Source organism: Mastomys coucha, chromosome X (genome assembly GCF_008632895.1).
Source record: "Mastomys coucha isolate ucsf_1 chromosome X, UCSF_Mcou_1, whole genome shotgun sequence".
In the NCBI taxonomy this organism is placed as follows: domain Eukaryota; kingdom Metazoa; phylum Chordata; class Mammalia; order Rodentia; family Muridae; genus Mastomys; species Mastomys coucha.
The window spans coordinates 135635850-135646933 of NC_045030.1; the positions used below are offsets into that span (position 1 = coordinate 135635850).

Here is an 11084-nt window from a genome sequence, read left to right on the forward strand (position 1 = left end):
CTTTCTTTCTTTCTTTCTTTCTTTCTTTCTTTCTCTGAAGGCACTGGGCTGCTTCCTTACTAAGGAGTGGTGGACAGTGATGGCAAAACGGAAGTTACTGAGGGTATTTTTAAAATCCTGACATCCAGGCCCCATTGACAGGAAGGATGTTGAGGTGTGAATCCAAGGGAATTGCTGTTTTTAAATTAAACTCCTGAGGTAATTCTCACATTCACTGAAGATTTAGAACCCCACTGAGTTACTCAGCCAACCTAATAGCCAGGTTTCAGGCAGTTTGAGTCACATGAGTATTACAAGTAACTTTATTTATTTATTTATCTTGAGACAGGAGCTCACTGTAGCTCAGCTTGGCCTACAAGCTATGAGTTTTCTGTACTGTAATGTTATCAGACAAGTAGACAAGACTCCTAAAGCTTGACAAGTTAAAGTGGTGTGGTGTGAGCTGATGCCTGTACTTACTGCACTCACAGGGAGGTAACGTTCCTTGTTCCCTTCTAGAATATCCAGGTACCTAGCAGCCATGGCATCTAGATTCTAATAGCAGTTTATGACAGTGTCGGGGATTAAAAGAAATCATTCCAGTTGCTTGGAAGAGTTGTAAATGGAACTTTTATTCTCCTGTAGTAATTGTTGTCTCCAAAGGTCAGTCTGCTAACCTAAGCCTAGTCCTAGCCCTGGAAGCTGCTAGCCTACTTACAATCTTATCTAGGCCTGGAATGTTTTCAGCTTCTGAGACTTATTGCTGGATAAATTCACCCTTTTTGGTTCTTTCTGAGCTCTGGCTACCTGTTTCAACTCGGCTGTTCTGGCTCAAACTCCTCTCCAAGGTGACTGATGCAATATGGCTTCTCTCTCTCAGCCTCTCCTGAATTGCTCTGCTTGGCCTCATACTAACTTTGGCAATATGTTCTAATCTTTTGGTCCTTCTCCTTCTCTGGCTTGTTCTATAATTACCTAAGTCTAGCTTGTTCTCTCTTCAACGTGGCCCTGGTAAAACTGTCTCCTTCCCCTCTCCCTCTACACTGCTCCCTCTTGTGTTGCCTCTCCTTTCTCTTGAGAGTTGGGCAGATTCTATTCTGTCAAATCTTTCTCTGATTCATCACTTTGCCTGCCACTCAATTAGACATCACTTTCAAACATGGGTGCTTCCTTCTACAAACTAACTTTACCTTTCTGGTTTGAGATTCCAAGTGTGTACTAAGGGTGTGTCTATTCCAACCAGAGTGTGTGCTATGGACTGAGCCACACTACTAGAAACAATTTTTTTTCCAATAAATAACATAATCTCAGGGTTCACAGTGTGATCAAATATCCTGCAACAGAGTGTATTGCTTGGAATGGTTTGCCCAGAACTTTCTAGGTATTTGAACCTGTCCATCTTCCAGTCAACTCTCTTCTCATTCCCTCAATGGCATAGTTTTATTCTCCTTCGTTTATTTTTAGGTAGACTTCCCATGTAGTCTAAGTTGACTTGGAACTCCTGGTCCTCCTGGCTCAGGTTCCTGGTTGCTGAGATAGAAATATGTGCAGACAAACATCCAGCTCGGTCTGATGGAGCTGATCCATGGTACCTTGTGTATTTTTCTTTGGCCAGCGATGGTTTCAAGATTCAGTTTAAAGAGGCTAGAATGCATGCTTCTCTATAATGCTTCAACTTGCTAGTTCATTTCCCCAGAAATCCCCATTACTGCTCTCTTGGAAGTCTTGACAAATACCAGATGTATCTTGAAAATCAAAATGTCACAAATATATCAAAATACTTTCTGATTAGGTGTTAGGTCTAATTGTTTAGTATATATAATATGGTCTGCAGACACATTGATCATTTAGCAAGTATCTGATGAGCATTTTATATGATGCATATACTTTAGATGTATGATGTGAGAACCATACACAACCTGCCCTCCAAGAGAATAGGGATGTTTAACAAAAAGGTAGCTGTCTAGAAGTTAGAAATGGTGATAGATGTTGTGAAAGAATAATTTCCACACTTCATTTCTGCATTAGTAATCAGCAGAATTCTTTTTGATCCCTGGCTTGTGTTTTCCTCCTCACTACCCTCCCCTCTGTGTGAATGCAAGCACATGTGTATATATACATGTTTGTGTGCATGCAGCTATGTGCATGCATTTGTATGGAGACAAGAGCTCACTAAACCTCAGGCCCATTGATTGGTTAGATTGGCTGTCCAGCAAGCACCAGGAATATACCCACTCTTCTGTGTGCCCCTCAGTATTTAGGTAAGTTGTAGGTGAATGCTGCTTGGCAGCAGTGCACGGAAGCTATCTGTAGTGAGTTTCTTGCCCCATATGAGCTGTGTCCTGTGTCTGTATATGTGTCCATAACATAAACCGCCTCAATATTGGGTAGTGTTCTTAATATGTTTGCTTGATTGTTTTTTGTTGCTTGGGTCTAACTCAGCCTTGTAGATGGTAGGCAAGGCCTCTACTACTGATCTAAATCCACCACCTCTTATTCCAATTTTTCTGGCAAGCCTTTTTACCTATTTCCTGAGTTTTTTCCCTAGTTTTTTGAATGGGAGGTCTGGATGGGAGGTTGACCCCAAAGACACTGAAGCAAAGGTAAACTCCCACCACCACTAACTTATTCTGGCTAGAAATATCCACCTTCTTTTCTAACAGATACCTATCAGAATGGATTGTCGTTGTTGATTTCTCATTGTTGGTTGTGTTACTTCCTCCAGAGTGGAAGCCCTTTGCTGGGCATTCTCTAGGCCTTCGGTAGGCAGGAGCTATGCTCTGGATCTCTTGTGTACCTAGAACACAGACTGCTACAGATAATGGGCTATCTTGTCCCCTCTTGCTTTGTTCCTTAGGAGTGGCACATGTGATAGAAATTCTTGTTAAAAAGATTGTGTCTTATTTTTAATTATGGGTATGTGTGTGTGTGTGTGTGTGTGTGTATGTATTGTGTGTACATGACTGTAGTTGTGTGTGGAATCCAGAAGAGAGATGTTAGATCCTCTGTAGCTGCCATTACAGGCAATTGTGAACCACCTTTTTTAGGTGAACCTGGGTCCTCTGCAAGAATGGTAAAGTGCTTGTAAATAACCATTGAGCCATCTTTACAGACCCATGGTAGGTGATTTGATTCTTATTTTATTTTAATGCTTTTTTTTTTCCTTCAGTGCTGGGGACCAAATCCATTCTTACATTTTCTAGGCAAGAGATCTACCACTGATTAAAATCCTAAAACCCCTGTTTCTATTTCCAAAGGTAGAAACAACTTGGCCTCCTGTTTGGAAATGGAGTTTAGTTGGTAGACTGCTTGCCTAGAATTCACAAAACCTGATTCCTAACTCCAGAACCTTCCAGGGGTGGTGGCACACATCTATAACCCCTGCAGATGGGGGATGGGGTTAGGAAGATTAAAAATGTAAAGATTCAAGATCATCCTTGGCTGTATATGGAGTTTGAGGCTAATCTGAAATACATAAGATCTTGTCTCAAAAAGAAAATAAAGAGAAAAAAACCCTAAATAATGGAAAAAGAAGAGAAGGAAGCCTGAAGATGTGGGAAAACCTTTTTTCTTTGTCTATAAAATTTTCCATCCCATACCTCACGCTAAAAACAAAACAAAACAAAACACACATACACACAAAACAGAACAAAACAAAACAAAAATAGACCCTTCACCACTGTTGCATGTTGCTAGATCCTTGTTGTTAGAACTCTGAAAATGTACTGGCTTGTACAGTGCCTGTGACCCTGACCCAGTTGGTCACCTTCCTGCAGGGGGACTGGACACCGTCCATCTCTCCTACAGGTTGGCGTAGCCTTGGTTACTTCAGAACTCTCTTGAAGTTCCAAGGCATCCAGGTCATATTGTTCTAAATTTTTTTCTGAGATTGAGGTCCAGGTGTCAGCGTAATATTTTTCAAGTGGGTCAGATGAGGAGGACTTTCTACACTCCCTGGAAGATGCAGTTCTCCATCCCTGGCTGTGCTCTGGCAGCAGTGTACTCTTCTTGCCTGACACTGTTTTCGGCACCAAGGAGAACAGAACAAATTACTTTGTGGTGGAGACAGGAAGTAGTAATAACTATAAACACTACCTTTACAATTGGGTAGCTCTGGGGACAAGATCTGGCTCATTTGAGACCAGGTGTCATGTAGCCAGGGCAGACTGCAAACTTCCCAAGGAGCCAAGGATGACCTTGAACTTCCACTCTTAGTCCCTCCATAATGAACACAGTAGCTTCACAACTTAAAGCACACAACCAAAAATCACAGCCTGCATATCTCAGAGTAAAGAAGCATTTTGATATCTTGCTAATTTTTATTTCACAGCTTCCAAAGATGCTGTGGTCTTCTCTATCAAAGGAAGGGTGAGGGATTAATATTGGGGAGGCACGTTGGAGACGGTGCATCCAGACATATGCACAGATTAATGCACATACTTCTGAGCATGCTAAGTAAAGGTCATCATTCAAGGAAAAAAAAAATCATGGCAAGAAAGAACTCCTCCAGAGACACTGAAGTGATGATGTAAAGGTGGTGGGACTTTCTGGTCCACATCTGGCTTCTATCATCAGTCATCAACAACTGCAGTGGGCTAGGAGAAAGAAGACAAAGTCTGAGCCAGCCAGACTTGTGGACGAGCTAAAACAGAGGCCCTAGCTGACTAACCCTTTCCCCTAAGCCCCGCCCCGGCATTGTCTGCTTACTCGCAGCATTCCTTGTAATCAGAAACAATCCTCAAGCTTCTTATGACCAATAGAAAGAGTACCCTTGGAGAAGAATTAAAGCAGATTGCCTCTACTTCTATGCCTACTAATACCCCCATCTCCCAAATTCTGGGATTACAGTTTACAGGCATGAAATACCACATCCAATTTATCTGTTTTATCTTACCAACTGAGCTATATACATGGCAAAAGATCTGGCTTTTTGACTCTAGTGGTAGGTCTTAAGGAAGTTTATATGGTATAGCTCAATTTTTCCCATATGTCTACTGGGGCAGGGTTGGGGGGGAGGGGTTAAATATCACTTACAGAACAGGATTGCTATGAGGAATACACAAAATAGTACATGTAACATTCTAGCTTTCATATCAGGCACATAATGAATAGTTGCTGCTGTTTTTGTGACTAACGACAACCTTACAATAACAAACATTACAGTTTTTCTTTGCGTGCATTTTCTCCTGCAGTTTTAATCATCTCCAGTCAATTGTGATCCAAAAGGATTAAATGAAAACTCCAGACATGAATAATTCATGTGTTTTTAAATTGTGTGCCATTCTGAGGTGTGAGATGCTTTCTGTTTTGTACTGCTCAGGACACCAATAATCCATTTGTCCAGTGTCTGTAGGTCGTGTATGCTATCTGCCAGATAGCCATCCCAGTTATCAGATCGAATGTGACAGTATCCCACGTGTGTGAGATCTCATTTGTCTACGTTTATTGTATTATAATCATTGTGTTTCATTGTAGCATTTGATTTGTTACTGTTTCTCACTTTTAAACTAAAATGTATCCTAACAGGAGAAAAGCACCATCTCTAAGATTAGCAGTCCTTGGCAGTTTCAGGTCTTCACTGGGGCAGAGGGGGAGGGGTGTCTTAGAATGAGCTGGGAACTGCTTTTGTGGACAGTACCAATACGAATAAATGAGTATGGGAGAAAGAAAGAGAAATTTGTGAGGGTATGCAAAAAACCATTCCAAGAGGAAGTAGAATGAAATAAGCAAGATGCAGAAGATACGAAAGTAGGGGTCTGAAATGATCTGGAGTGGTGACAATGTCTAACATGATTTAATGTCCACCAGGCTGTCTGTCATCATGACAGTTATCTCCAGCCCTTGTGGCTGTCCATTTCAAGAATCTCTCCTTATTGTTTACAGTATAGAAGAATGAGGTTATGGCTTGAGGATCTCTGTGCTTTGGCAGACTTGGCATAAGTCCTAACTCTGAAAATTGGTTTGTGGGTTCAGTGTGCCATTTTTAATCACCTCAGGGGTTGAGCAGTAAACCCTGTGGTCTATAGATGGGTTGATGCTGAAACAGATCAGCACAGAGATGGTAATACTGGCTTAGCCATTTCTGATGACAAGATTCCTCTAGCCTAATTTCAGAGGAGCTTGTTTTCTAATCTCAAATCATTTGAATAGCCCCATGGGAAAGCCCAGTTAGTGACAGGTAGGCTATGGAGAATTGTCTCTTTTTGTCAATCATGCCTTTGTTTTATGATCTGAATGTGTTTCGCTTTTTCCATTGCTGCAGAGACATCAATCACAATTTGGGGGGAGTTCCCGTTTTCTGATTCCATGTACAAACTGTACTATCCATCTGTTCTTCAAGAGTTTCGTTGCCATGTCTTTCTTTGTTTTTTTGAACAGGGTTTCACTGTGTTGTCCAAGCCGGTGGATCTCCATGTATAGCCCAGGCTGTTCTGGTGCTCCTGAATCTCTTGTCTCAGCCTCCCGAGTGCTGGGCTTCCAGGTTTGTACCACAATGCCCAGCTTATCTTCATGATAGAATTTGGAAGTGATATTGTTATAGTCCTTTTTCTCTTCAAATGCTCTTTCTTTTCTAGGCTTTATTCCCAACTTCTAGGTGTGTTTCCACGAAGGCCCTCAAGGAAAAGCTATGCACTGCACAACCCTAGGAGGGGGTGCCATTCACATAGACTATAATTGAATGGCGCCACTAGGGTTGTGCAGTGAACAGCCTACACAACTATACGCTGCGATCCTGGCATAACGAATTAATGTATTAGCGCTGTCTTCATCGAGGGTGTGGTCTGAGGGAGGAAATGTAGGGTGGTGTGATTTGGAAGTGTTCCCAAGGGGGTCTGAAACAGAAGCTGCTGCTGTAACCAGGAAAAGGGAGGGGGAGAGGGAGAGAGAGAAAGAAAGAGAAAGAAAGAAAGATATAATAGTGGTGGTGGTGGTGGGGGGGTCTTTATTCTCTGGCAAAGGCAGTCAATCAAATGGGAGGTATATTTACCTTTCTTTGTATAGCAAATGATGTTTTGAGGGCTTACTATATGAATGTTGAAGTGTGGGGAAGGGCTGGCATAAGAGCTTTAGCACTGGGTCTTGTGAAGGTAGCTGGGTCAAAATGTATAAGGATAGGTAAGGAAGAGAATTCCCTTGGGCAGGAGGTGGTGGAGGGAAACATGGAGGTTGGGGGTAAATGAGTAATGATGAATGGTGTATCTTGGCTCTACAGGAATGCATGTGAAAGGGGTGGGGAGCAATCGGTGTTGTGGAGGATCAAGTGATGAAGGTGGTAACTTGATTGCTAAATGGAAGCCTTTGCCTCTATTCACCAACTACATACAGAGCAGCTTGTCCAAGTGTGTGGGCTTTCAAAGCAGCTTTGTGGAGATCTATTCACACTCTCTATAAAGCACTCATTTGAAGCATACCTTTGAGTTCATTGTGGTGGTGGTGTATGCCTGCAATCTCAACACTTGGAAGACCAAGGCAGGAGAATTGAGAGCTCACTACCTGTCTGGGGTACAAGAATGGGACCCCATCTCAAATAGAAATAAGTGAATGAATAGCTAAATCAAGTACACAGTTGAATGGTTTGCAGTACATTCATATGGATATGTAGCTGTTGCTGCAATCCTGTTTAGAACATTTCCATGAACTTGCCAAAAAAATTCCATGCCACTAGCTCTCAACTCCCTATCTGCCCTTCCTGTACCATCTACAATGACCCCAGAGTACTTTTTATCTATAGAATTGCCCGGTTTTGACAGTTCATATAAATAAAGTTATAACATGTCTTTTTGTGGTTTTTTTCATTGTGTGTGTCTGTAATTTCATGGTTTTTCTTTTTGCAGTACTGAGGACCAAACTTCATCTCGTTGATGCTAGGCAAAGGGCCCTTTCACTGCGCCTTACCCCCCTAGACCCTGGTATGACATTGTTAAGGTTCATTAATACTGTAACATGGACTTTGGTCCTTGATTCGTTTTAAGCTAATGTAATATTATCTGGTTTGGATGTGTATATTTTGTGTATCTTTTTATTCAGTAATGAGCATTGGAATTAATCTTCTCTTTTGGCTATGATGAATAATGATATTTTAACCTCTGTGTATTAGATTTTGGGTGGGCATATATTCTAATTTCTCTTGGCTATGGAAGTAGGATTAGGGGCTGGCAAAGTGGGTCAGAGATTAAGAGCGCTGGCTGCTCTTCCAGGGGACTCAGGTTCAATTCCCAGCACCCATTTGGAGGTTCACAATCATCTGTAACTACAGTTACAGAGGCTCTGATGCCGTCTTCTGGCCTTCCTGGTAACCACACATGGATACATGTAGACAAAACATGTAGACACAGACATATATGTAGACAAAACACCCATACACATAAAATGATAGAGCAAAACTAAGAAAGAAGTAGAATTATTCGGTCATGTATACAATAACCATATTTAACCTCTAGGGAATTTTCAAGCTGTTTTCTAAAATGGCCACACTGTATTAGATCCCTACAAATAGTGTAGAAGGACCCCTATTTCTCCATATTCTGTTCAATACTAATAATTTTTATTTTAAAAACTGATAGGATGTGTGTGTGCCTGTATGTAGTATGCATGTGTGTCTGCTTATTTATGTGAATGAATGTATGTGCATGTGAATGCAGGTATGTGCAGGTGCCACTGTTACTATTTGGAGGTCAATGGACAACCACGAGTTTCATTCCTTGCCTTTTACTCTGTTTGAGGCAGAACTTCTTGTTCCTTGCAACATAAGCTGGCTTACCAGCTTTTATGGATTCTCCTGACTCTATTCCCTATCTTGGTGTAAGTGTGCTGGGATTACAGATGTATACTCCTGCATCCAAGTTAATATAGGCCCCAGGTATCTGAATACACTTCCTAACACTTTTAAGAGACTGTATACCGGGTCATCTTCTTGGTGCTTCAGTCTCTTCTAAGCCTTGATAGTTTCCCATTCTCTAATGTGACCCTGGAAGTTTTGAAGAGTACTGGTCAGTTTCTGTGGAAAAGTTCTTCATGTTTTGACTGAGATTATGTAACTTGAGTCAGATTTTTACCAACATGACATATTCTTCTCTTTCTCTTTCTCTTTCACAAGAGGTACTGATAGTATGATGCTAGATGTAATTTCTGCTTAGGGTGGTTTCTGTCGGGATTTCCCAGGGTAAATGACTATTTTAGAAATACTATCAGTTTTCTTCTTAACTACTGTGTCTTTCAGTGCTTCTTTCCTGCAGCAGTTATGGCTGCTGTGTTGACCTATTGGCAATTTCATGTTTCTCTCATTTTTTCTACCTTTCTTAGTGGCAAACCTACCATATGGAAGGATGAGACTGTCTCTCCTATTTCCAAAAGTTGAATAGACAGGGAAGGAAGGTAATATGATTTAGGCATGCCACACTGGACATTCCTGTATACCATCTCCAGGAAGAATTGAGTACCCACATGAAAATAGCAGTTGAAGCTGTGACAGGACAACTATGTGCCAGGAAGCCACACTGGTGATGATGGCCTTGGTTGTATTGCTGTGGCCTTGTTTCATTACTGGAAGGAAGCATTAATAACCAGATCCTAGCTTTCAATTTACTGTGCCACTATGTGCAACTATGTGATAATAAAGAGCCATTTAATATCCCTAATTAAATGAATCCAATCCCAGGCTGTTGGGATAGAGGGGGTATGAGGGAGGTGTCTGGAGTTATTGGAGAAAGCTTGGTGGAAGACATAAAACTTGCCATCTACTTTGGTGGAATTCACAGTATAAGAACAAGGGAAAGGGAAAGGGATATCCAATGAGGATGACATTCTCCATAGGTCACGCTGAAGTTACTTACTCCATCCATTGAACTCGGCAATCCAGCATTCAATTCTGACACCACCTCTATGAGATAGTACTATTGTAATATCCATTTCACAAATGAGGGACTTGAGACAAAAAGGTTAAGTATTTTCTCCATTTAGGCAGCTGGACAAGGGAAGCCAAGTCCTACACCAGATTGGAATTAATGTGAGCAATTTAGAACAAATGAAGTAGAGTGATAAGGCGTTGCTGGTGTAGTTCACCTTAGGAATGGATTTTTCCATTGAAATCAGATGTATAGCTACTGAATATTTAGGGTGAGCTCTGTGCTAGGCATTGTACCAAATACATTTGCTTGTTTTATCATGTTTGATCCTCTTTAAATCTCTGTGAGACATAGGTCCTGTTTTCAATCCAGTTTTACAGAAAAAAATGCCTCTTCTCTGTTTTCTAAGGCCACGGGATTAGTGAGTGTTAGAATCAGTGTATCCAGCCAAGGCTGCCTTGACCAGAAAACCTGTACACAAGCAGTATAAGGGTGTACATGCCTGGAATCCCAGCATCCAGGAGGCCAAGGCAGGAGGATTATGAGTTAAAGACTAACCTGGGCTATTTTGAGTGATCCTGTTTAAAAATATAAAAATAAAATAAAATAAAAACAGCCTTTTAATCTGCGTATATTTGCCAGTTGTACCAGAAAACATTGTTTAGGAGCCTGGGGCCTTTGTACTTCTTATTCCACACCCCAGGAGTTAGCCAGCCAATCCTCATAATTTTTCAGAGATCATTCAAAGCAGGTCACAGTCTTGTCCTTCAAGCCTCCGTGTGCTTATTCCCATGTATCCAATTGTTGAGAGAACCTTCTTTGTAAGCATCTTATACTAACAAAAATGATAAATTCTTGTAAAGAAGTAAACTGGGAGAGCTGGTGTGAGGACTGGGCCTTTTCATGGGAGTTTCCTGGGGGGAAATGGTGTTAAGTCTGCATTGCATATTAAATCAGAAATAGTCATAAGATGGAAAGATTTCCTGGAGACCACTCTGGAATAGTGTGCAGTTTTTTGGTGTTGCAGATTGGTCAATTGATTGATTTGGGACAATGTTTCTGTATTATTTCCTTTTCTAATGCTGTGATAAAACACTGGGACCATGAAAGAAAGAGTTTATTTGGGCTTATAGTTCCATAGCGAATAAGAGTCTTTGATGTTAAAGGAAACCGAGGGCTTACATCTTAAATCATAACCCAGAAGCAGAGATAGAGAACTGGCAGTAGGTGAGGTGTTTTTTTTTTTTTTTTTTTTTTTTT

The 11084-nt window shown here is 41.1% G+C and overlaps 1 protein-coding gene across 4 annotated transcripts in view; it reads left to right on the forward strand.

Moving 5' to 3' along the window:
- The window catches only part of Tmem164 (transmembrane protein 164), a 150239-nt gene that overhangs the window by 45127 nt on the left and 94028 nt on the right, over positions 1-11084 (forward strand). The window contains exons 2-3 of one of the 4 annotated variants that reach the window (XM_031368831.1): positions 6358-6460; positions 7815-7889. The exons of 1 other annotated variant lie outside the window; for it this stretch is intronic. Coding sequence is in view for 1 of the 3 variants with exons in the window: in XM_031368826.1 (XP_031224686.1) it covers positions 6392-6460 (69 nt within the window). In the remaining 2 variants the exon portion in view is untranslated. Of the gene's footprint in view, positions 1-6357; positions 6461-6959; positions 7890-11084 lie in introns of those variants that run through there. 2 more of the 4 variants (XM_031368826.1, XM_031368834.1) reach the window with 2 other exon arrangements.